Source organism: Protopterus annectens, chromosome 7.part1 (assembly GCF_019279795.1).
Source record: "Protopterus annectens isolate FY-2018-M chromosome 7.part1, PAN1.0, whole genome shotgun sequence".
Classification (NCBI taxonomy): domain Eukaryota; kingdom Metazoa; phylum Chordata; order Ceratodontiformes; family Protopteridae; genus Protopterus; species Protopterus annectens.
The window spans coordinates 508,818,711-508,845,305 of record NC_056740.1 but is presented as its reverse complement, the minus strand read 5'-3'; the positions used below and the strand labels follow the sequence as shown (position 1 = coordinate 508,845,305).

The following is a 26,595-nucleotide window of genomic DNA, read 5'->3' as shown; positions in this document are numbered from 1 at the left end:
ATGGAAGAGGTCAGTAACACTGCCTGAATCTGTGCACTGAGAGATCGACAGTGTTAATTTGTGTACTGATATGGACGAGGTCAGTAACACTGCCTGAAACAGCACACAGAGTGATCTACAGTTTTAGTGTGTGTACTCATATGGAAGTGGTCAGTAACACTGCCTGAAACAGTGCACAGAGAGATCGACAGTCTTACTTTGTGTACTGATATGGTAGAGGTCAGTAACACTGCCTGAAACAGTGCACTAGAGATCAACAGTCTTACTTTGTGTACTGATATGGAAGAGGTCAGTAACATTGCCTGAAACAGTGCACTGAGAGATCTACACTCTTACTTTATGGACTGATATGGAAGAGGTCAGTAACACTGCCTGAAACAGTGCACTGAGAGATCTACAGTTTTATGTATTGATATGGAAGAGGTCAGTAACACTGCCTGAAACAGTGCGCTGAATGACCTACAGTCTTACTTTGTGTACTGAAATGGAAGAGGTCAGTACCACTGCCTGAAACAGTGCACTGAGAAATCGACAGTCTTACTTTGTGTACTGATATTGAAGAGGTCAGTAACACTTCATAAAACAGTGCACTGACAGATCTACAGTCTTTCTTTGTGTACTGATATGGAAGAGGTCAGTAACACTGCCTGAAACAGTGCACTGAGAGATTGACAGTCTTATTTTGTGTACTGATATGGAAGAGGTCAGTAACACTGCCTGAAACACTGCACTGAGAGATTGAAAGTCTTAATTTGTGTACTGATATGGAAGAGGTCAGTAACACTGCCTGAAACAGTGCACTGAAAGATCAACAGTCTTACTTTGTGTACTGATATGGAAGAGGTCAGTAACACTGCCTGAAACAGCACACTGAGAGATCAACAGTCTTACTTTGTGTACTGATATGGAAGAGGTCAGTAACACTGCCTGAAACAGTGCACTGAGAGATCGACAGTCTTACTTTGTGTACTGATATGGAAGAGGTGAGTAACACTGCCTGCAACAGTGCACTGAGAGATCGATAGTCTTACTTTGTGTACTGATATGAAAGAGGTCAGTAACACTGCCTGACCTAGTGCTCTGAAAGATTGACAGTCTTATTTTGTGTACTCATATGGAAGGGGTCAGTAACACTGCCTGAAACAGTGCACCAAGAGATCAACAGTCTTACTTTGTGTACTGATATGGAATAGGTCAGTAACACTGCCTGAAACAGCACACTGCATTTCAAAGTCAGGTGCACTAACAGGCCTCATTCTTTAAACAACTATACCAACCAAATTTGCATCTCATTGACATTTATAAATCAGGGTTGGGGGGTAATGTCAGCATCTAGTGATGTGAGTTGTGTTAACTGTTGCATGTATATTCATGGCAATGCACTGCAGGTGAGTGGTATGCTGTCAGAAATATATGACTTATTGTAACTTCTTTTTATTTTACTGCAACACAAAAATCTAGCTATTGACTACAGATACAAGTATATTAGCAATACATAATGCACTCGTTCTGCTTTACAACCTGCATACTCTTTGTCACAGTAGAAGAACATACACTATTGCATACTTATTGTTAGGGTATCATAACATGAATGAACAATAAAATAATGTTGGTGATTTTAAGTTGTATATTGTCTGAAACACTCACTTTGGACACATATATAGAGAGATAACTAAAATGCAGTTGATGTTAGCATATGCATGTCTGTATATGGATTCCATTTGTATAAATATGTAGGGTTTATGTACATTTTTTTTTCCTACTTAACATTGGGTTGTCTTCCCTTCTTCAGTGTCCTTACAGATCTTCTGGACTTGCATTTAGCTTCTGGTATTACTGTGCAGATAAGACTGTTAGATGGGATAGTAGTCATGATCTTCTAAGCAGTACATCTGTGTGTGGCACTGTTTCTACTTTTCTGAATTCCATTCTAACTACTGTAAGTAGTATAAGTGGTTTGTAGATTTTTTACCTAAAGTGTAGCACATTAGTACTGAGTTTGGTAAGCAGTAACATATTAATTGCTGCTGACAGAGAATCTCATGTTCCAAACTGAGAGCATTGTAAGAACTTTTAAAGTTCTGTGCTCCAGACTTCCTACAATGCACATCATCACATCTTTAAATCTTACTATATTAAATCAGAAGAACTACAAACTTTGGCCAGGATTCTAGGAATTATGCAGTGCACCACATTTCAAGCCAATGGACTTCACATGACCCCCAAGAATATGCTGATAGCATACAAATTTAGCTTGCTTAGCCTAGCACTGGACATCAGAAGTGTAATGCAATGACCATTTCCAAGACAGCAGCTCTTTGCAGCAATCCACGCCATGTATTACAGTGGTAAGAAAGGTGTGTACCATATGGGACACCCATGGACAATGTGATAAGGCCAGTCACACTGCATAAAAATACAGGAGAAATTGCTATACCTACAATACCACCTTACAATAATAACACTTCTGCTTTTTGATACTTGTATCTGACACCTATAGAAGAATTCCTGCTGCAAGGGTAACCCAGGGATGACTGTATCGTTAAAGCCATGTACCGAGTTGTACAATGAAACATGGGATATAGGAACCACAGGATTGTGGCAAAAAAGAATAGATAGATATTAACAGCATTTAGAGTTTGCAATTCTATCATATGTAATTCAGAATCCAAGGCTCATTAATATCTCTTATTCCATAGTCAAGTGTGCAAAGTGAATTTGCATCTCTTTAACATTAGGAAACAGGTGTTCACATCAGTACCAAGTGATGTGTCTTGAAGTGACTGATGCCTGCACAGTTGGGGCAAGTTAACAGATGTTGGCAGCATGCTAACGTTACTTAGATAACTATACATAGCTCACTACTGTGCCTGCTATTTTTTACTACAGTACATAACAGAAACCCCCTTATGATAATGTGGTAAATTTCCTATTTTTTTAATGAGATACATACACTGCATTTCTCTGTCAACGACCATACAGTAATACCATTGTACATATGTAGTATCTGCTTCAAATCTACCAGAACATAGCACTGCTGTTTTTGAATTCTGTATGCTTCAAAAGCACAATCAATGTGAAGAAATCCTGAGAAGAATGGTTAACACATAGGGCACATGTATGTGTGCAGGATGCATGTATATTTTTAATCTATCATTGTATATTTTCTATATCTGGTATCCTTACTGATCTCCTGTGCTGTGATTTAGCATCTACATTTAGTCAGTGCAGTGCAGATCAGAGCTATCTGACAATACAGTAGACTGGAGAATCAATTGTAACATCATCATGTGTGCAGTACAAGACACGGCACTTTAAATCCCACAGAGTATTAGTAATGATATGTAACCTCTTTACATACGTTGCCATGTACCAATACTGCTTCTAAAGTGCAGTAATATATCCATCGGTGATGACTGAAAAATGTTTCCTTATATCTCAGATTATCAATAGGATCATGTTACGTTATTGACGTAATTTTGGTGAACGCAAAAAGGGAGTGTTGTTCATCAAAATTACTTTCACTGACAGTGGGGTTTGTTTTTTTTTCCTCCACTGTTGTATGACCTAGGAGTTGGTACATATATATATATATATATATATATATATATATATATATATATATATATATGTGTGTGTGTGACAGAGGGTGTGATTGCTATCCCCTCACTTGGTTCGTGCAGGGATTATTGCCCCCTGCAAAATAAAATTGTTTAGTCTTTCATTGAAGTGGTTTTGACAAACAATTTAAAAAAAATTTTTTTTTTTTTTTTACGTTTGCTGAAATTACCTTCAATGACTCGACATGAATCCAGCAATACTACTCCTGCAGCACTTGAGAAACTGTATGTAACAGACTGTTGAGAACACTTACATTTTTTACTGTAGTACAACAATATAGGTATTCATTATACATATGTACATGGTAGCACCCCCCCCCCCATTGTAATGCCTTTGTTGAGGTTTATGAGGTGAGTTGCGCTATGCATACTGTTATCCCGGGATCTATGGTTAAAACTCTGTAACTTTGATTTTGGCCAATGCATTATGACCCTGATAATTGTCCTTTAAAAATAAACCAATATTTGAATTTTTTGTTAAAACACTTTAATACATATTATGAGCAAAAAATGATGATACAACAAAAGATGCAACATGCAGCTTCACCATTACTTATGAAACTCAGTAAGCTATTATTTGCATACACAATAGTGTTTGCTGCCTTGAAAATAATGTTCAATACCAGTTCTTAAGCTCTGTGAAAAACTGTTTACTAATCAAACTTGTATTTTATATGTTATTAAGTGAGGTATGCAGAAATTAACTGAATAACAGAAATGCATTATAATTTATCTATCAAAACGTTATACTGCAGAATTGCACAGACCCAGAAACACCGTGCACCTTATATTTGATGAGGTCCCTTTGATAAATGCATGCAAGTATATAGTTTCATAGAGAATAGTTTAATACCGCAGCATTAATAGGTGCATTGTTGTGATTAGTCTTTCCATACTATTTGCAGATTTAGTTTAAAAATAGTTCTCAGTACAAATAAAATGCAATGGCATCCTCATTTTTCTTAAAAAAAAACTCCTTGGGAAAATAAGATGTTGTGTTGTTATTACTATATAACCAGAGAGCATCTCTTTACCATTTTATAATCCTTTTGATCCTCCAATATTGCTCCTTCATAATCTGAAGAGAACAAGACTCAGGAATATATTGCAAAGAAAGTCTGCTAAGAGCATAACATGTAGAAAAAGCTGTGCCAGATCTTTTTTCCAGGTTTCCATACTTGCATTTTCTTTTATTTTGGCCTCTATTCCCTACAGAAACTAAATAACCAGATGAAAGTGACATCTATTAAGACAAAAATTTACCGACATTATCATATGGAGAGGAATATTTGCCTATACACGCTAGATAGACAGCTGTAATAAAACTGTTTTTTCTGTAGCATAGTTTGACTTGCAGTTTACTAATTTCAACACATTTTCTAAAGCTTCTGATTATGTGGCATGATATTCACAGCAGAGTAATGCAACTTAATGTCAGATCAAATGGCAGTATAAAGGCTTCACCAAACTTCAGTTTTTAAAATCATAGAATTGAGAGCAGTCAAATGTATTATTATAAACAATACAATACAGCAAAAAAATACATGTGGAAAGATATGAGTCTCAGTTAATGCTTTTAAATATAAAACCACACAAAAATAATATTATAGATGATTGAAATTACAGCATGTATTATATACTACTTAGAAAGTCCAAGACCGTTTCATGTCATTATTTTATCAGACCACGCTTTCACTGTAAAAAGATGCAAACTTGTTTTCAGACATATAACTAATCAAAGCAAAATGCTCAGTAACAATAAAATGCTGTGCCTTTGACCAATGATTTGCCATAAAATGGTTGACAAATAGTAATAGTTTTCATTTGCAAACTTGTTCTTACTGTTGTCTGCTCAAACCTACTGACAAACAATACCAGCAAACAGATTCTGTTTAGTTGAACGTGTGGGTTAGCAGCTTATATTGTTCAACCTAGTAGTATATTGATATAAGTTGTTTCCCATAATACTTCAGCCTAATAGTATATTGATACAGGTTGATTCACCATAGTACAACTCCAGCAAAAAAATTTATTTAGTCACATTTAATGTTGAAGTGCCTCACTGCATATCTCATCACCTAAGATGATATCAAAAAGGAACACCGAGTAAAATTAAGTAATCTGCTGTGAAAGATATAATTCAATCATCTTCTAATTATGTTACTCTGTTCCCCAGATAAATAAAGTAACAGGATACCATACCTAATCCCCCCCAAAGAAATTATCAAGGACTCCATCTTACAATTGTATACCATAGAATTTCTCATACTTGCATATAAAAACTGCAAAAGGATTCTATATTCAGAGCAAAGAAATATAATATCTCAAGACAAATGATTTACAATAACTTACTGAAGTCAGCAAGAAGACAACTAGAACATTTCTCCACAGAAGTTATAAATATAGCTGGCTATTTCAGAGTGTAACAGAGCCACAAACATTCAAAGATATTGTTCTAGATCACCTCCCCTTGGTCCTAGAGTTAACACACAAATAACTCTAAATTTAAAAGTGTGATCTGGGAAGTCCATTATATGCCTATACAACCCATTTTCACTTTTTTTTTTTTTCATTTCAGACTTGTCTCTATTTATCTATCCTTTTATTTTTTTCCTACATTTTTTCCCATAAATACATTTACATTGTGTTGTGTAAATTAATTAAATTAATTTTATTTTGTATAGAGTCAGCCCTACATTTAATTTTGAAAATTTCATTTTTGTTTGTGCTGGATGTATCATATATATTATTATATATTATATATATATATATATATATAATAAAATATATCAAACAAGGAAATGGAATATGAATGGATGGATTTAGATAAACCACCTGGTCTTTAGTCTTAATTAATATAAAACCAATTTTGAAAAAAATATAAAAAACAATATTTGATAATAATGTGTGGTTGTTTGTTTTCCTATCTGTTTTATATATATTACATTTTTATATTTCAGAGTGTCCCAATTGCAACTGAATAATTTACTAGCACATAGTAACCCAGTGTAGTTAAAAAGAAAATAGTTTGCATATGCATTTACCCATAACCATATTATGTTTTAAACTTTTCATATCAAACCACAAAAAAAATGCTTTCATAACTTTAAACAAATATTTTCATTTGCCAATCCTCAGAATCTCAGATCACATCAGCCGCTTTGTGTTTACTCTTTGATTACCATATTACCATGCCTGGTGTCAATGCAATATAACAGTAACAGTTATTGTATGTTTTCTGCAGAAATGCATAACATTTCAGAGCATTTAATATCCCAAAGCTGTGGTCCATCTTACAGTAATCGCATAAGTAAAGTGCACTTTGAAAGCAGAACCATTATTGTAGACTTGTCATCTTTCTTTAAATGTTAAAATAGCAGCTTTACCTTTTGGATAGCATTTGCCCACCTTGCTTTTGCAATACTGCTTCTACACACAATTTCTTCCTCTCTGAAAAGAAAAACAATGTATAAATTAGACTTTCATATTTTTTATGTAATAGTAATCATATTATTTGAAGACACAATCTCTTAAATGTGCTACTATCACATAATTGTCAAACTTGAAGATTCATAGACATAATACAGTGATGTGTATAAATTATTTGGAGTATATAATGCTGTGAACTGCTGTGATTCATAGACATTACCTGTATTATATATGGCTGTACATAACGGGTATTCCATTTCATAAAAGGCTCCCTATTATGCTGTCACAGACGCAGGTTGTCTAATGCGTCTTTGTTGAACTGAAAAGTGCAAAAAGGCAAAATAGTGAAGCGACTTTTCAGCAAATTCTTTCCCTGGGAAAGAATTTGTTTGGCCGCTTTTGCTACTTTGCCTTTTCAGCACTGTAGTGTGATCTCAGAGTTGGTATATTTAAGTAGGGGGGTGTGGGGGGCAAAGCCCCCCACATTATGTAATGTTTTACAGTTTTTTTTTTTTATTTTTTGGGGTTTTTTTTGTTTCGGAACAGCAATTTTTTCCCTTGGAAAAAAATCACTGTCCTGAGGTTTTGATGTTGTAAGCTTTCGCTTGCTTGGGTTCGATTATGTATCGTTCGCTCTTCTGAGCATATGATATCATAATATAGACCCTCTTAAAAGGTACACCAGCATTACCAAGCTACCCCATGTGCTTCAGTACTTAGTATGGAAGAAAGCACTATGCAACATAACAGTGATACAGCACAGCTTAATAAAAAATACTAGACCTTGATAAATCTTTTTTTGGCTTTTCCCAGTTAGGGGTCACCACAGCAGAACTCTGGTCCGCTAATGATTGGCAGTAGATTTTTATGGTGCCGAGTTGCCAGTCTGATGCCCAACCTTCTCATGTGACACAATAACCCAATTTGTTAAATGGGAAAAAGGGGTTGAGGCTGGATGAATGGTTCGATGGATACTGGTGGCAGAAATTAGGTTTATCTGTAGGGCAGCTGAACTGACACCCCATAGGAAAGTGAGAAGCTCAGCAATACAGTAGGACATCAGTGTACAACTACTTCTGCTTTGGGATAAAAGGAATACGTTGAGTTGTAATGGGCATGGGTGCCAGAACCATTGAATGAGGGGGCAACAATAGCTCCCTGACTTTCAACAGAGCCAACCGGTCCTGAAATTGCTGTCAACATAGCAATTACAAGGAAACCTTTGCATTGTTTAAATAATAACAAGTTCAGCTGGAGAAAGATGACTTGAGTAATATAATCTCATATTTTTCTGGCTGCCTGACCTCATGGCTAGCATGGAAATGGCTGTGCAAATGTTTGAGGAATAGGCATACAGATCAACTTATTTCCCCAAGATTTTTAGACAAAGCCAAAAATAATAGGGAAATTAAGGCTCAAAACCAAGAAAAAATTTTAAACATGACTAACTTATTGAAAAAAAATTAAATAGAGCAGGTCTTACAGCTAGATGTATTTTCTGAACAGTAGAAGTATGAAACGTTAATGTCTGGCATTAGTGACTGAATTGCTCAATAGACCTTTCAACCTTTGCTTAAGAATTCTGGATGAAACCACAAATATTGGAGAAGATAAAGGGCCAAACTCAGGGACATAAATATTGCTCTTAGAAAGCAGCTAGAACAACAGGTTTACATATTTTCTGAATGATATGAAGTCAGTCTACAATGGTTTGCCAGAAAACCTCCACTTTTATGGGGAACAAACAAAAAATATGAAACAATAATGTGGACATTCTGTGAAATTCTGGAGAGTTTAGAGGTATTGGAAAATCAAACATTTTATGAGGAACAAGGCAAAAATATGAAACAAAATCAGGGATATTCTACAAAATTCTGATCTGTTTTATTTATTGACTGGAAATTGTTTACCAGCTAAGTGGACTGACCTATTTACCATTTTCAACTACAACCCAGATCAAGTGCAGTAAAGACAATAATGTAAATACAATAAGACATTAGATTCATGTACATCAATCTTTTCTTTTAGAATGTACCTCTCAAATGTACAATGCATGTATGATTCTCATAAGTTGGCAAAGACCTGTGTGTTTATTGCCTTTAACTCATCAAGTACCAGGACAGGTTTTGGCTCTCTTGTCTAATAGCCTGTTACAGGCAGCATTTGCCACAGGAGGTCCATTTCCTTGGAGCTAGACTGACTTCTAAGGTAGTAATCATGTTGCTGTATTTAATTATTGATTCATTCTCTTAGATCCACTTTATGTTATTCAAAATCATTATGGGGATAGGCAGAAACTTCCTGATATGCTATGGGAGTAAGGCATTAACAGTTTAGATATTGTAAGGCCAACTAGTCTTATCACTCCCTGCCAGTACCCTCCCTCAGGCAGAGCACACGTCCTTTCTCCAGGAAGACCATACTAGTCAAACTCAAAGTAAATTTGTGGATACCCATACAGTCATCTAATTTACATTTAAAGTAATATGGTGAACTGCACTCTTTAACATGTAGGGAACTTTTATTCTAGAGGTTTGTGAGGTGCTGCTTTATAAGCCTGACTCCCCAGTGTGCTGCATTTATCTGTTGTGAAGATTAAGATTTTTAGTTCAAGTGTTGGTTGGAGATATTGGACTTGCAGGGAAACTTGAGATCCACAACAAATGGGTCTCTAATGCTGCAGGAAATAAGGCCGAGATCTCTCCTCAAAAGTCTGTAAAACACTGAATAAAGGGATAGAGTTTCCACCATGTCTTGGTAGCTCACAGACTTTTGTCTTGTGATCTTTTTAGTTAGGTACCTCTAGAGTATTGCTAATTGTTTGATACTATTAATGAGATGTATCCCAAAGGGGGCACTGTACTTTGTAACTCTCCTGATCAATCCTAAGTATAAGGGAACAATTACCTCTTTAGACTGTGATGATATTCCCTTGGCAATTAGGTGCGCTAAATAAAATGTCTTCCTGAGAAACTTTGTCACATCATGGCTAAAAGAGATGGCACTATTAGCCCATGTCCCCAGGTCTCTAACAAAATTTTCTTTTTGTAGTGGTGTATTGTCTGTACAGTATGATGAGAGGAGGGACTGTCTACCAAAACTGATGACACTAAACTTTTTACCATTTCGTTTGAGACCATTTCAAGTATACCACTGATTTACCATGGAGAGTTCATTCAGGAAATCTTGGGTGTCATAGGAGCACTTAAAAAAAAAAAAAACAGTATGCAGCCATCTGCAAACTTCATTAGCTAGAGTTCTTGACTCTCTACTTGGAGATTTGAGAAGTAAATACCAAAAAGGAGATGTCTCAGCACCGAGCCCTGAGGGATATCACTGGTCACTTTCATAGTTAATGATGAGGCATTTGCATCTTGCATTATGTCAGTTCCCGCTTTCAGCCAGTATGCTGTACATCTTATCACATATGGGTCAATTTTTTAAAGTATTTGGCTTTTGCATGATGCCAACTTGAGGAATGGTGTTGGAAGCCTGCATCAGGTCAAGATATACTGCATGCACTGCAATGTCCATCATCTACAGTCTCTGTAACTCTTTTGAAGATGTTTTCTAGTTTAAATAGACAGACTTTACCATCACAAAAACAAACTGCTGACGGTGAAGTCTATCAAGAGTCTTGATATCAAAGTTCATGAGGTTAATTCTAATATACTTCATAGTTTTGCCAATGAGACTTGTAAGGCTGGTAGAACGGTAATTACCCAGAACAGTTGCAAGGCCACCCTTACAGTGGAGCATCACCATTGCTGAGCGCCACTCATCAGGAACAAAACCAGTAGCTAAACTTAAGTTAAACAGCATGAGGAGTGGGTCTGCATGGGCATATTTAAGGTGGTTTATTAAGCAATCAGGTATATGATATGTAGTAGTAAATAAAGACACAATAGAAAAAATTGCTGTATAGCAGAAATTTGACAAAACCAAGCATCTTGCATGTTTTTCATACACAGGTGTTACAGTGTTACAGAAATGTTTTATGGAGTGTAACCAACTTTGTTGATAAGCTGGGTGAAGTGCTGAAAGTGTTTTGTTTCCTGACTTACCTATTACATCACCATATGTGGTGTATAAAGTGCCAATCTGCATCTTTACTGTATCGGTGAATGTTTTCAGATTTTAAAGGGAAAAAAAACTTCATGAAATTTGTTTTCTTTGTACTAATATCAATGATGTTTAATACTGATCTTTAACTTCAGTGGCATCAACTGAGGGGAAAACGTGAGAGACACCCACAGACTTTAATGGACTTTTATTGCGTATGCCCAGAATGGCATCCATTAAAGTCTATGGACTTCCACCTTACATGATGCCACACAGGGAAAAACTAAATTTATTTGGGCCATGGTTTTAATAAGTTTACAAAACTTTTCATTAAAAAAATGGTCCAAGTAAATATGGATATGCTTGTGAAAATTGCATCACAGCATTTAACTCACCAGATGCCGCAATGCAGTACTAAATTATGGCAAAGTACTTTAAATGGGGCAATCCCTGACATTACTGAATATTTTCATTCTGGCCTTTGATGAAATGAAACCCTCCAAAGACACCATGGGTCTTCTGCTGTCCACTGCTCTCCTGCATATTCCTCTGTGTGTCCCCTACTCTCACCAACCCTGCTGTGGCCTTGCCACATCATTCACATTACTGTTTTCTCGTACTTTATTGTACTCTTCAGATTGTTCTTGTATTCTTTTAATATATCCTAACAGACCAAGAATTCACAGTAATAAATGAGCAGAAAATAATCAAATTAAGCTGGAAGACTCACTCCCCCAAGAAGACATTGGGTTCTAAAGGCTCTGAGTTGTATTTTATCACTTTTTTTCAAACCTTTTGAACCAAACATGGCCTGAACAATAACTGCAGCTAAAGAAAGAAATTCTATATTTCTCTGTATTTCTTTCCTGCATTCTTTCACCACTGCCTAAATGGCCAAGAATGCACCGTAATAACTTTGTAGGAAATAAACTGCTTGGGCATTAGAAGCCGTTTGGTTCTACATGCCATGAGGTACATTTTAGAATTTTTTCTCTAGAATTTTTTTACAGTCATGGTCTGGACAAAATCCTGACTATGAAATCTAGTCTTAGTTTTTTTCTTTAAATGAGGCTTAATGATCAAAGTTGACGAAAAGTAGTTCCAATAAACTGACAAAGATAAATGCTTGCAAAGATACAGGAATCAAATCTTCATATGGTGCCTGTTTCCCTGTCAAAAGAAAAGCAAGATAGTCACCTACTGTGTATGCCTCTGATGTTACATTGGGATGAAGGTGAATGAATAAATGGCCTCAGGCATCTTTCTAGTTGCTGATGTCACACATCACACAGCTTGCCTCTTCACGTCCACCTCCAAAAGATACTGACCTTCTGGGTATCCATCTGACAACCAGGATATAATAAATTATGTTAACTTGTTGGTCTTCCGTGTATAAACATGAAATGTCTCCTTCCCCTACCCAAAAAGTTAGACACAGGTATATACTTCTGATGTGTCATTGTGAGAAAAGCGAAAACAATGATCACAGTCATATATTGCAACTTGTTTCTAACAGACAATGCACTGCCCCTACACAAGCTGGAGTGATCTTCTGTGCATTCCTCTGAGGTCTGAGCAAAAAATTAAAGAAATAAAGACAAAAGTGTCACAGCCCACACAAACTATAGTGACTTTTTGCATACCCCCTGAGTTTTAATTATGAGGAAAATTAGAGAAGTAGTGAAATAATGACCACACTTTCGCCAGTGCCATAAAAGTTACAGTGATTTTTCTGTGCACACCTCTTTGGTTTGTTTATGAGGAGAGCTTACAAAATAATAGTCTCACTGTTCCCAGCTGCCCACCAGTCTCAAACATAAACTATAACAACCTTCTGTGCACTGCCTGTTGTACAATAGGTAAGTCCAGGGCAGTCTGTGTCAAAATCTACTTTTATAACCTGGTGAGTGGAGGCTACCAAGATCTTGATATTATGTGAAACATTTTATGTCTTTTTTTGAAAGCTAATGACTTTTAGTGTATGGATCACCATGATTATGGTCTGAATTTTAAGAAAAGGCATGCTTGGTAAGTACCGTTCTGACATCTGAAATGTCTTTTTTACTATAGTTAAGATGTAGTCACACTAGAGCATTAACAGCAGTCAGTGATCACCACAAAATAACAGTGTGATGCTGTTACACACTTCGTTCAGACTTTTTTAAAGTATAATAGCTTCCCACTACTCTGCTGTGGTGGTTACTCTGTGCAGCAGTAAATATGTTACGGCACTACTATACTTTTCATTATCTGAGTAGATGATGACTGGATCACATACCATGGAAGTGCAACATCAGCTTCATTACTAATTTTCTATGAAATTTCTTTCAGTCATTCCAAACATAACTCATATTTACAGTATGTGCATCTATTATTACAGTTATGTTTCTATGACAGTAGACCATTAACAAAATGCCCTTTTAGATCAAGTGCCCCTATTGCTTTCCAGCTCCCCTGATCTTTAGTGGCTTCTGGCACCTCTGGTTATGGTTATACTATGAAAATGCCCTTTGCATACCTCCCACAGTAGGTGAAGAGGATAGGTTTCACTGGAATGAGACTAGGTGGCAGTTCCATGACAAAGTGTATGACGCTATTTCTTAATTCTCCTGAGAACACTCGAGGACCCCGCAAGATGAGGTGGAAAATGTTGCTTTGTAAACTGAAATTTTATCTACCCTGCTCAGCATACTACAACCACCACAATCCTCATCAGGAAAAAGGTTTAGAATGGATGAACAGACAGATGTCATAGAACAAGAGGGATAATATCATCTTCCACTATATATGGATTAGTGGAAAGGACCTGTCAATAAACAATGAACCAAGGACAGTAATAATTTATTTAGTTCCAATAGGGTTAGCTGAAGGCCTCATTTCCTCAAACCCTGGAAACCAAATGAGATAAACAGTGACATTAATATAACTTATGCTGTGGTTTGGCAACACTTGAGGTTGGTCTCTGTAAGATGAGTGAACTTCAGTTACTGCAGTATTGATTAAGTAAACCATGCCCATCAAGGCTGGATAATAATTAACAAATAGAGCACTTAACTGATATATGAAATGAATAAACCACTACCCTAGTAATTAACAAGTATTCAGTGGATGAGGTTTTACTCATTCATTTTAACTGGAAACTTTTCAACTCAATGTTAATGTTTCATGTACAGAATTCTTGCTGTAGCAGATTCTATTAAGACAGCATCAATGACTCGTTAAGGGTGGTCTTGTCTCTTTTCTTCTTGACTGTGCAGCTGTGAGGTTCATATAAATAAGTCAGAGGAATATGGAAATTAAGTATTTCTAATGGGAGAGGTAATGAGACGTTTCACTCACAATGAAAACATTTCATAAACTGTAACCTGGAGATGCAGTGGATGCAAAGTAAATGCAGATGTGTTTGATATTCAGAAAAAATTAAAACTATGAGAAAGAACAAATGTCTCTTAAGTGTGTGTGCCAAGCAGCTGAAAAGCTGAAGTGAGAATCTGCTTTAATCTGTGATGTGTTGACCTTTTATAAGAATTTAATTCGATATTGAATAATGGTCACTATGTCAACCAAACCAGAATATATATATATATATATATATATATATATATATATATATATATATGTTTATATATATGTCCTGAAAGTGTTATGCTTGGCACCGTGGAAAGATAATCAGGATTGCCAGGTGTAACAAATGTGTTCAAAAAAGTATGTCACCTGTAAAACAATATGAGACAATGAAAAATAAATAAATACATTTAAAAAAAACATAAATGATATAAGTAGTTCTATAGCTATGCACTGAGTGGTATTTAATTTGATAAAGCAAATAAAAACAAGCAAGGTACACGAAAATTACCAATAATCCAACAAACAGTACCTTGGTATGAGAAAATGAAACTAAATGGATTTGAAGCAGTTTAAAAGTTTGTTCCACTAAAGCACGTACTATACACATTCAATACAGATAAATGCATTTACTCAATCAGCGTTTTTGTCTCATCAGCAAAGACTTCATCAGATGACGAAAAATTTTTTGTTTACCATTTATATAGCCGCAACTTTTAAGATAAACCAATCAAAACTGTGCAAAATTGCAGTAAATAAATAAATAATGATGCAATTAAAATCAATTCACCCTATTCTACTTTGTATAAAATCTAAGATATTTAAAACCACTTGTGTTAAAACGTATTTTAAATATTATTATAAATAAAACATGAAATGATTCAAAGATCATAAACATTAAATAAAAATCAAAACTTTACAATCCATATAAAGAATAAAGATCTATTTGGGTCTATATTAGAACACCGAGCTTTCAAAATTTCGAGTGTTCTAATATCGAAACCTATTAATCAAAAATTTAAAACATCGAACATACAGAACAGCGAATTTTTTCCTAAGGAAAAAATTTGCTGTTCCAAAACACATATATACAACACAAGCACACCAAGCAAACAGCAATCCACACATGTACACCTAAACTCTTACACCTAACCCTACACTAAACTATACATATACCACTAACTATCCACTTACCTTAACCCAAACCCTAACCCTAAGGTCCATCACTATCACACAGTCACCTCACCCATGCCCTAACCCTAACTCACTTACCCCGCCCTAACCCTCACGTCCACACAATCACACACTTACCTGACCCACACCCTAACCCTAACTCACCTAACCCACCCTAACCCTCACGTCCACACAATCGCACACTTACCTGAGCCCGACCCATAACTTTCCACCACAGCGCTGAAAATATGGAAGCAACAGAAATGGACAACCAAATTCTTTCCCTAGGAAAAATTCAATTTTCTGTTTCTTCGATATTTTCAGTGTTTGCTGAAAACGGGTCGATATTAGAACACTCAAAATTTTGAAAGTTCAGTGTTCTAATATAGACCCGATCTATTTCATACTGCTTGATTATAATTAATGCTAGGACACCCTCTAGTGGACATAGTAGGGAATAATTTCACTAAAATACACTATAACTTAGCAGATCTCATTTTTTAATAGTGGAACTATGGATATGTTATCTTTTAAAAACCTAGGGTGCTTGCTGCTTCCAAAGTGATTTACCACCATAACTCTCTAAACTCTATTTTCTCTTGCCATAATCCACCCCTGGTTTCCCTTTTCACTTCTTCCATAACAAAGAACATGAAATCTGCTTTATGACAATCTTTGGTGTGCTTATTTAAGGCATTAGCCTCCTTTTTGTTCAGAATGTCATACTTGTGTTCATAGATCCTTCTCTTTAACTTACGTTCTGTCTTTCCAGTATAGAAGGATCTACATTCTATGCAAGTTGCAAGGTAAACTATCCCCATAGACCCACAATTATAATAGTTAGAACATACAATCCACTTATTTCTGCTTTCAATGAAAACCTTGTCAACATTTGCAGTGTTTCCACATTGGGAGCAGTGCCCATATTTATATGTTCCTTTCCTCTTTTTATTTGTCACTTGGTTCTTACCATCATTTTCTAGAATGTTCTTTAAAATCTGCACATTTTTGTGTACAATTTTCAAGGGCTCTTTTGGTAACTTTTCCAAGTCAAAGATGGATACAAATCTGTTCCATTCAGAACTAATAATTCTCTTTGTGGGTCCTGCTAAAGCATTATATTCTAGCACCATAGCTCCACCATAATCTTGCCCATGACAAGTTACTACATTATCGTGTTCATTTATACATTCTCCTAAAATAAGTTTGAATTTATTCTGTCTACCAACATTTATTTCGGCCATAACTCCATTCACTAAATCAGCCGGATAATCCCTTTCCATGAAGAATCCTTTCAACACTTCAGATTCCCTCTTAAAATCTTATTCTAAGGATGTCATCCAGCTTCCTCGAACATACTGATCCTTTACTATGTTCCTTTTGTAATGAGGGGGGTGGGCACTATTATAATGTAGGAAGGAGTTACAAAAAGTGTTATCTTAGACTCAAATTTCCCTTTAGATTTATAAATTACCACATCCAGATATTGTAAACATTCATCTGAAAGATTCTATGTAAAATCTAAACAGGTAGTTGTACTCCTACTCCTCATATAGCTCATAAATTCATTAAACATTTCTCTAGTCCCAGTCCCCAGAATTACTATGTCATCTAAAAATCTCTTACAGAGGGTCCAGTGAGATGAATATTCAGATCTCAATATATATTTCTCCTCCCATTTCACTAATACAAAATTGGCATAAGTTGGGGCACAAGCTTCGCCCTTCGCCACACCCTGAACGTGTTGGTATAATTCTCCTTTAAAAAATATAAAATTATTTTACAAAACTAATTCTAATAACCACAAACATATCAATTTTTCATTGTGACTCAATTCAGTGTCTTCAAAAATTATTTCCTCCATCATGTTCATACCTTCATCATAAGGAATACTGGAAAATAAATCTATCACATCAATTGTGAAGAAAATTAAATTTTTCTGGTACAAGTCTTGTTTCATTTCCCTCAAACAATCCCATGAATCTTTCAGGATAGCTGTCCTTTTTATCCATAATCTTTTAAGCTTACTGTCCACATATTTTGCTAATGGAAGGGTCTTAGATCTCTCCACTGATTGAGTAAAACGCTGATTGAGTAAATGCATTTATGTGTATTCCACGTGCTTTAGTGGAATAAACTTTTAAACTGCTTCAAATCCACTTTGTTTTGTTTTCTCATACCAAAGTACTGTTTGTTGGATTATTTAATTTGGTAACCCAACAGTGTGAAGAATAAAGATTACATGAAACAATCACTCCCAAGTGTGTGTAAAAAATCTAATTATAGCTTCCAAAATAAACATTCCACTTAAAAGTATACTCATATAGAGACATTCAATATAGAACTAATAGCAGTGGCATCAAACTAAAGATTCAAACTGATAGCAGTCGAATGCAGGAAATCAGTCACAATCATGCAATCACATAATCCTTTTTTTCTCAGGTACACAGTGCACAGCAAGCTTTTTCTTAATATTTAAACTCCTCTTAGGGCTAGTTTATTGTCCAACCTTGATTAAACATCTATATATCCTATATTCTGCTCATGCACAATGCCAAACATAATGGAATGCAAATCAATAATGCATTGTCCAAGCAAATATCTGAAACAGCTATGCCATCCCTCAGTTCTGAATTCAAGGCAGGTGGTAATCATTCAGGATAGACACACTCATTCCACAGTGAAGGAAGGAATGGAAGGGGGGCAGGTCTATAGTTAAGGACAGAGCATCTACACTAAGGACAGCATTTTCCAAACACAGAATAGTCCTCAAAGTATTTCCAAAGTATCTTCCAAGCCTACCTTAATATTCTCTTCCTATCTGCTATTATCTCTGCCTGTCAATCTCCCTCTCAACAGTCATTCACTTAATTCTGATCTACTATAATTTCTATACTCCTCCTACCTTAGACTATTTCTCTGCCTCTCCTCTGCCCTTCGGCCTCTCTCTATCTTTAGCTATCTTCCTGTCTCATACTGTTTGCATTTTGCTTCTCTTCCGAGTCATCTTCTTTCATACTATTCCTGTCCAAAAAATGTAAAAAATTATTATACCGTTTTTTTTTTTGATTCATGCTTTGAAAAATTTTTTGTATGCTGTTATTTTAACATTTTGTTCTCCTGTATCCATTTGAATTTTATGTAACTGTTTTTGTGGAGCTTTTCCCCTCGGGTATCCACTGAACAAGGGTCTCGACCCAGTCAGACTAACCTGGTTAACACATGTCAAATAAATAAATAATACATATTTCAAAAGTAAGGCAACTTAGGAAGGAAGCAGGCAGCAAAACAAGAAGAGGGAATTTCAGAGGGTGACAGAAAGAAAAGTGCAACAAGGTGTTTAACATCCATCCAGAAAGATGAATGAGCAGCATGCAATGGTCCTAAATCCTGGAATTGAACCTTCCTCCAAAGGCTTCTGTGAGTAGACAGTTACAGCTGTAACTCTCAGCCAATGCCACATTATGACAAACACTACCTAATGCTGCAGGCTCAAAGTCACAGAACATAAACTGAACTGGTGGTCTACATCGGACATCAGCACAGAGTTCAAAAAACAAATGCTACATAAGACATAATGAGAAGATTTGCTAGTCATAAGAGCATAAACAAATAGCAAAGATGTCTAACCATCATCACCATTAAGTAAAGCAAGAAAAGTGTGTAGCTGCCTACAGCCAGATCCCTTACATATAAAAGTGCCATCCAACAAGCAAACTGGTGCAGAGCATATAGCTGCCAAACTGGGCATGGTTGTTATCAGAACTGCTATACAAGCACTAGTTGGATCAACATACTGTTTGGAAAGCAAAGAGCTGCTCTTAAGAGATCAGAAGAACACATTCAACTTAACAAGAGATGCAGTATATGGCACACTAGCAATTATACTTTGCTTCTAGTTCTGATTAACCATCAGCACCAAGGACTTTCTGCTACATATTGCTTCAGATTTATCACTGCTAATGTATGACAAAGTATTTTCCACCACTAAGCTTGGAAAATCTAGGGAATTCTCTACACACATCTGAACATCAGTGTCAACTTATAATGCGGAACCTCCATTGGATCGACAGAATTCATATGTACAACAGACATTATAGCTAGATGTACCTGCCAGTGTAATGCCTCTACCCCTACACTGACACCCAATTTTGTACTTACATGGCCAATACGACTTCCCCTACTGCTTCCATTCTGTCATGTCCAGGTATCCATTCACATTTAGTAAATCCATCATCCATTGTAATTTCATAGTTCTTCACACATCTCCAATAACATCAGGTTCTATATATGCTACAGGGTCACTCTGGGATGCCATTGATACAATGCCATGTCAAACAACTCCCCTTCTATGACAGAATACAGCTAGGTACTGCAACCAATCATCTATTTGCTCAAAAGATTTTCGAGCACACAGGTATGCGACAGCATGAATTTGCCATATCTTTAAACATCACTTATCATTTGATATTATGACACAACGATCACTTATAGGGAAACTATATATGGATATTTCTTTCAATCTAGATATAGATATAGATATAGATGTAGATGTAGAGTTTTATACTGAAAACCAGCAAAATGGTCGACTTGCAGTTTTCAAGTCGGCAGTATGTCGAACCAAGATGTATCGACTACACTACAGTGAACTGGTAGTGTAATTCTAGCATTTGGGTTCGACATTGTGCAGGGAGCTCGCAGTTCATTGAGGCACAGGGAATGAGCCCATGTCATCACTGTAGTGTGATCTTGGAATTAGTATATTTAATGTGCAGGGGTTGTGGGGGCACAGCTCCCCCAATTGGGGAGTGCAGGAGGTGTAGCCCCCCCTTCAAAATAGTAGAATGAACATACCGTTGACTGTAGAGTTTAACGGTATGTTAATATACATAGCAGGAGGTGAGCGATGTCACCTCCTGCTATGATGAATACATCAAACCACGGTTGTCGATGTATTCATTTTTGCTTTGGTTTACTTTTCAGCATTCTGGATTTAGCATTTCAGGTCGACATTCAAAACAATTGACCGATGTGGATTTAAAATGCCATTAGTAAACCGAAGTAGATGTAGATATAGATATAGATACAGATACAGATATAAATCTATATAGATAGTTACACACACACAGACACAGAAACACACACACACACACACACACACACACACATATATATATATATATGTATATATATATATATATATATATATATAGAGAGAGAGAGATACAGACAGAGAGCTACAAGGCCTATACATATATGGCTATATATTATATATACAGTTAATTAAAATTAAATTAATAAGAAAAAATATAAACATTTACATGATATTAATTTTCCCCCCTTCTCTGGTGTACAGGAAAGTTTTTTTTTTACTCTTCCAGCTCTTTTGTTGTTTCATACAATGGAATAATGTTTCCCATTCATATTAAGCTAAATAAAATGGCATTGAGCCAGTTCTACCTCTTTGTCATTTTCATAGTTTTCTTTATCTTTGACAATCAGCTAATGATTCCCCTTATTCAGCATTTTAAGCCTGGAAAAGCAGATGCAGATTGTCAGTTTACAGGTAATTTAACAAGAAAAAATAAAAAATGTATTATCAGTATCAACAACAATAATCCATTTAGACAGCATACAGACTGTGCCGCCCTTCAACATGAAGAAGTGACAAGTTCTTTTCAGGGTTCAGACATTGATAAGTTTAATTGCCTTAGCTGAGACATTAGCTTTACAATGAGACACCAAACAGAATTATTATGATTCATCACAGCTGTATCATTTGAAAGTTTTATTAGCAAAAACTACATTTAATTTGCTCAGATTTGGTGCAACCCAGATAGCTGTTGAAATATGAATTATAGCTGAATATCCAGGTCAAGATTTTAAAATGTATTACAGATTTGGGTTTAACATCTGTCTCATAATAATGTTACATAACCTGGTAGAAAAACTGAAAAACCCAGAATGAAATATAATATGTCTCAGAAAATCTGATATTTTGTTTTAAACAGTAAAGAAAATGCACTTCATTCAGGTATGAAAAAAAGGTTAAATCCCAACCCAAAAAGTAAACTTAAAGTACTTTTCTGAAATGTAAAAAAGTACAAATCTCTCTAAGTTTTCAATGGAAAGGAGAAAAAAGGATTAATTGTATAGGAAGTACATCCCAACAATTCCCTTGAGAGCAAAAGCTGGATCAGTGTGTTCTTTATGCCTTGAAACTCAGGTTACCACATGATAACGTAGGAATATAAATTAATTTGATAAAATGGCACATCAGCCCAGCAACAGAGGCATAGAGACAGTTATATCAGATGCAGACAATGAGATGTAAGAATCAAAGATTTAAAAATAAATTATCCTTCAGGAGTCCTGACATCCCATCCAAAAGATTGATGACAATGAACAGAAAACACAGTATTAGGGCAAGATGGTTTCCAAGGACTAATAGGGTTTCTGAGAATCTCTTCACCTTGCTTCATTGTTTTGTTCTAAAAGTGACATTATTCATTTGGAATGTAACTTCATGACTGGATGAAGTATATCTGAATGCCAAGGGTGTCATTTGATAAACTTTTCAGAGTTAGATATTTCTTCTCTTCTAGAGTAGGAAAAAAGAGTCGTAAAATCTTATTACACCTCAAGGCCTAATATAAAGCAGAAGAAAACAAAATAAATATGTGAAGAGTCAGAATATGTTAGACTAAAGATTCTAAGTAGTTAATGTGAATATTCGAAGAGGATTCACATAAAGTAAAACACTATTGGTTGTGACTAAATCAGCCCATGAAGGATGGAGGAAACTGATAAATTTAAGGAACAGACAAAAATATTACTTTCATTCTTAAAGTATGGTATGGCTCTGAAAAAACTACCAAAGTACCAAAATTATAGTTCCAATTATTACATCTAGTATAGATCAATTTGGGTATTCTACAAGTAATAGAGAATCAAACACTTTTGGAAACGACACTATTTTGTACATTTTAAAATACAATTTGGATTCTGAGTTTTTAGTTAATATAGTTATGAAGTATTGGGAGATATTTCATAGCAATAAGGTGGAACCGAAGATTTTTTCACACAAGCCCAAGTTTGTATATAAGAAGGATAGGTCACTAAAGGACATTTTTGAAAGAAGTAAGGTGGATATAATGGTTAACAGTAATAAATGCAAAGGAAATTATAAATGTGGTAGATGTACAACTTGCAAATACATTTGGACATCAGGACACACAGTTTCTATTAATGAATATGATATTTTGATAAATGGACATTATGATTGTTATAGCAAGAATTTAGTATATTTAGCCAAGTGTCAAGATTGCAGGGCATTTTATGTAGGGAAAACCTGTAGAAGGTTTAGGGATAGAATAAAAGAACATATTCTTGATATAAAACATCAAAAACCGACAAATGCCCTAGCTAGACACGTTATGGCTAATGAAGGACATAATTTTAGATTCTGTGTGATACAGCAGGTGGGCTTCGATCAACAGGGGAGAATTACCGAATACTACTTGGATATGTGTGAGCTTACATGGCAACTTAGACTTGATGCCAACCATGATCCAGGCCTGAATGAATTTATTTCAATCAAGCCCTGGCTTAGGTTAAAACATCTTCAGAACATATAGTATTTCAAGCTATTGCACTGAGTATAGGGGGCCACGTTGTTTCATTTATTATTTTTTACATATAAATTTTATTCCGGTCAGGTGTAATTAGTAATATTAGTTATACACCACACACACACAACAATCCAATATTATTTTACTGATAAGAATTTATTTATGTATTTTTACATTTTGGTGGAAAATACATATATTTCACACATACACCTGCAGGGAACCTACAGTATGTATAGGGTATCAATTCACTTAGGATATAATAGTTTCAGTATGGAATTATGTTGGTATACAATTATTATTCGTTCATTTTTCAGTTTTTTAGAAGTAATAAGTTCAATATAGGAAATATACATGAACTTATAGGATGTTTTTATTCACTCTTTTTAACTAAACTTTTTCTTGCAATTAGGGGATGTAAAATCTGATTTGTCCTTTTAAAAGAAATAATTGAGTGTAATTATTCAATTTGTTTTTGATATAAATAAGCAGCACTACTTCACCAATCTGATGAAGTCATTTCCTTGGGACGAAACCTAGGTTATTGGTGAATTGGAGCTGCTACCCTGGAGTGTTCTTGTTCTATGCGTTTGGAATAAACCTGTTTTTTTACCAACTTGGCAGCTTGCATTGTACTTGTTCTGCCAGCATTCCACTAAAGTGAGTACACTTTTGTAAAGGAATTGGTTCTATGTTAGACTAAAGATTCTAAAAAGTTAATATGAATATTCGAAGAGGATTCACATAAAGTAAAACACTATTGGTTGTGACTAAATCAGCCCATGAAGGATGGAGGAAACTGATAAATTTAAGGAACAGACAAAAATATTACTTTCATTCTTAAAGTATGGTATGGCTCTGAAAAAACTGTTTGCAATTCCATAACTGGTTGTAGGATCTATGCAAAACTTAAGATGGAGTATCACAAATCAAAAGCCTAAGTCTCACTAAGCAAAAGCAGCTTTTTTCTCAGACCAAATCATTTATGTTCAATGATCTCCAGTGGACAGGTAGTCTTAATCTGCAGTACATATACTGAAGTGATGAGCTTTCAAATGTTTAAACAACGCTGTTTCATCTGGATTAAAACATGTTGTAGGTCTTTACAGTATCTATTACTTTCTGATGAAATTCTATAATCTCTCATTCAAAAGATTGGACAATTTCCAGAAATTTAAGGGATCTCAATCTTTAAACAGTATAACCAACCTATCTATATGTCAAAGATTTGTTTCTGAAAATTTTGTCCACTTATTGATTGGAATCTCAGTTAATGCCAATTCGTACAGACGCAGCCAGTGAACTCATTGATGACAATGAATCGTTCGTAATATAATACATTTATCATGTAGATTCCTTGTATACTTATCCAAGTCTTCTGTGTTTCTAATACCATGATGTAAATGGGCTCCATTCCTAAGTCAAAGTATGATTAAAGTTCATGAAATTAGTATTTTTCAGTCTTTGATGACAGCTAGAAGTGTTCTTTGCAGCACCCACAATGTGCCCGGTAACAACTCTTTCCACACTTCAAATGGAGTTACATGTATTGGTAACATATGTAAGAATTATTGTAAATTCCTTTTATAAGACCCATTCCTCCTACTACTGTTGGAACTGTCTTGGTATCTTTCTTCCACATTCCCTCATTTCTGCCTGCAAATCCTGGTATTTTAATACTTTTTGTCTCTCTGTATGTAAGACACTGTAGTCACTGGATGTACCAGTTTCAATGATAAATGCTACTTTTGTCTTTTTTTCCCTGGACTACTATATTTATCTTTTGAACTGCTGGCAATGGGTGATCCCTTGTAATATAAACTTCATAATTTTCTATAATGCTTTGTGGCTCATGTTTCCAGTGATTTTCAGCTGTTTCAAAATTATGTTTGCATAATCCTCAGTGCAAGCTTCTTGCCACATAATTATGCCTTTCAGTATACAGTCCTCCTGCCATTAGTGTATCACAACCAGCAACAACAAGTGCAACTGTTTCCAATTCTGTTTTGCAAAACCTATATTTGTCTTTTTCTCCAACATGTTCAATGGACTTTGTAAATCACTGTGTACGTAGTCTACTGTCTTGAGCCTCCAATATTAACCTTTCTTCTCTTAGTTTAAATTTACCTCTCTTTAACCATTCCTGCATTCAGTCCTGGTCGACATGAGGTTGTTTGAAGAGTTTTCTATAATTGCAGCTGTATTTAGGCATTTTAAACATTTATTGCCTTCACATCTGATCCTTCATGTTATATTCTTTCTTTTGTTTTCTGACACATTCAGTTCTATCTACTTCTGGTTTGATTTTCATTCCTGTTTGACACAGATATGCTCCTCCTAACTAAGCAGGGAAGTCATCTTAGACTTATTCTCCTCATGTTTCAAAACTTTCACTACATTTGGGTCTTGTGAGGTCAGCAGATATGTATGCAGTCCCGTGATTGCAGATCTATACAATTAATTAATTTTGAGGAGGCCCATACCTCCTTCAGGACGGAGAATATTTAGTCTTGGTATACATTGAGTTTTATAAATCATTTGATGAGCACGAACCATCCTTCCTGTTTTCTTGTGTAGTCTGTACAACACCTTTTGGAGTCAGTCACTCCAAAACTGTAAGTTAGGACAGGAAGAGCAAATTGATTTATAGCCTGGACTTTGTTCCTAGATGTCAACGCTGTTTTCAGTATTAATGTAAGTCTTCTAAAATATTCCTTAGTAAGTTTTATTCATATTTGTTTTTGTTTTATTGTTGATCCTTCATCAGTTCCCAAATATATATACACTCCCACTTGCTCAAGTTCTTTTATATCACATTCTTGCTCCAAATTGATGTTTTATTGGTGCTGCAGCTTTCCTACTTTAAAGGTTGCTTTTGCACATTGTTTCAAGACCAAATGACATTCTTGTATCACCTGAAAAAGTTTTGACCACTTGCAGTTGGCTTTCAGTTCCTCGACTGATGAACTATGCAGTTTTAAATCATCAACAAAAAGAAGATGAGAAGTCTTTACATGTTTTTTTCTGGGAGCCAAATTGTAGCCATGACCTATCTATTAAGTAGACAGCGTAATGGGTTAAAGGCAAAACAGAAGAGCAGCGGTGACAAACAGTCACCCTGGAGTATCCCCATTTGTTTTTTTTTTATCCTTGGAATAACACTGAGTCCTTTATCATGGCTTCTGTAATGTAATTGATCAGTGTAAGGTGTATTTTTTTTCATTTTTTAAGTACTGATTTAAACAAGAATGTGGGATACTGTCAAATGCTTTTTTATACTCTATCCATGACATACTTAGATTCTTCCCCTTTTTACAGTTTTTCATTATGACTTTATT

At 35.4% G+C, this 26,595-nt stretch overlaps 1 protein-coding gene across 1 annotated transcript in view; it reads right to left on the bottom strand.

The window, feature by feature from the left end:
* Positions 1–6,578: 6,578 nt before the first annotated feature.
* The window catches only part of LOC122807607, a 1,864,409-nt gene continuing 1,844,392 nt past the window's right edge, over positions 6,579–26,595 (bottom strand). The window contains exon 9 of the mRNA XM_044078518.1: positions 6,579–7,070. Coding sequence (XP_043934453.1) covers positions 6,989–7,070 — 82 coding nt within the window. The 3' untranslated portion in view covers positions 6,579–6,988. The remainder of the gene's footprint in view (positions 7,071–26,595) is intronic.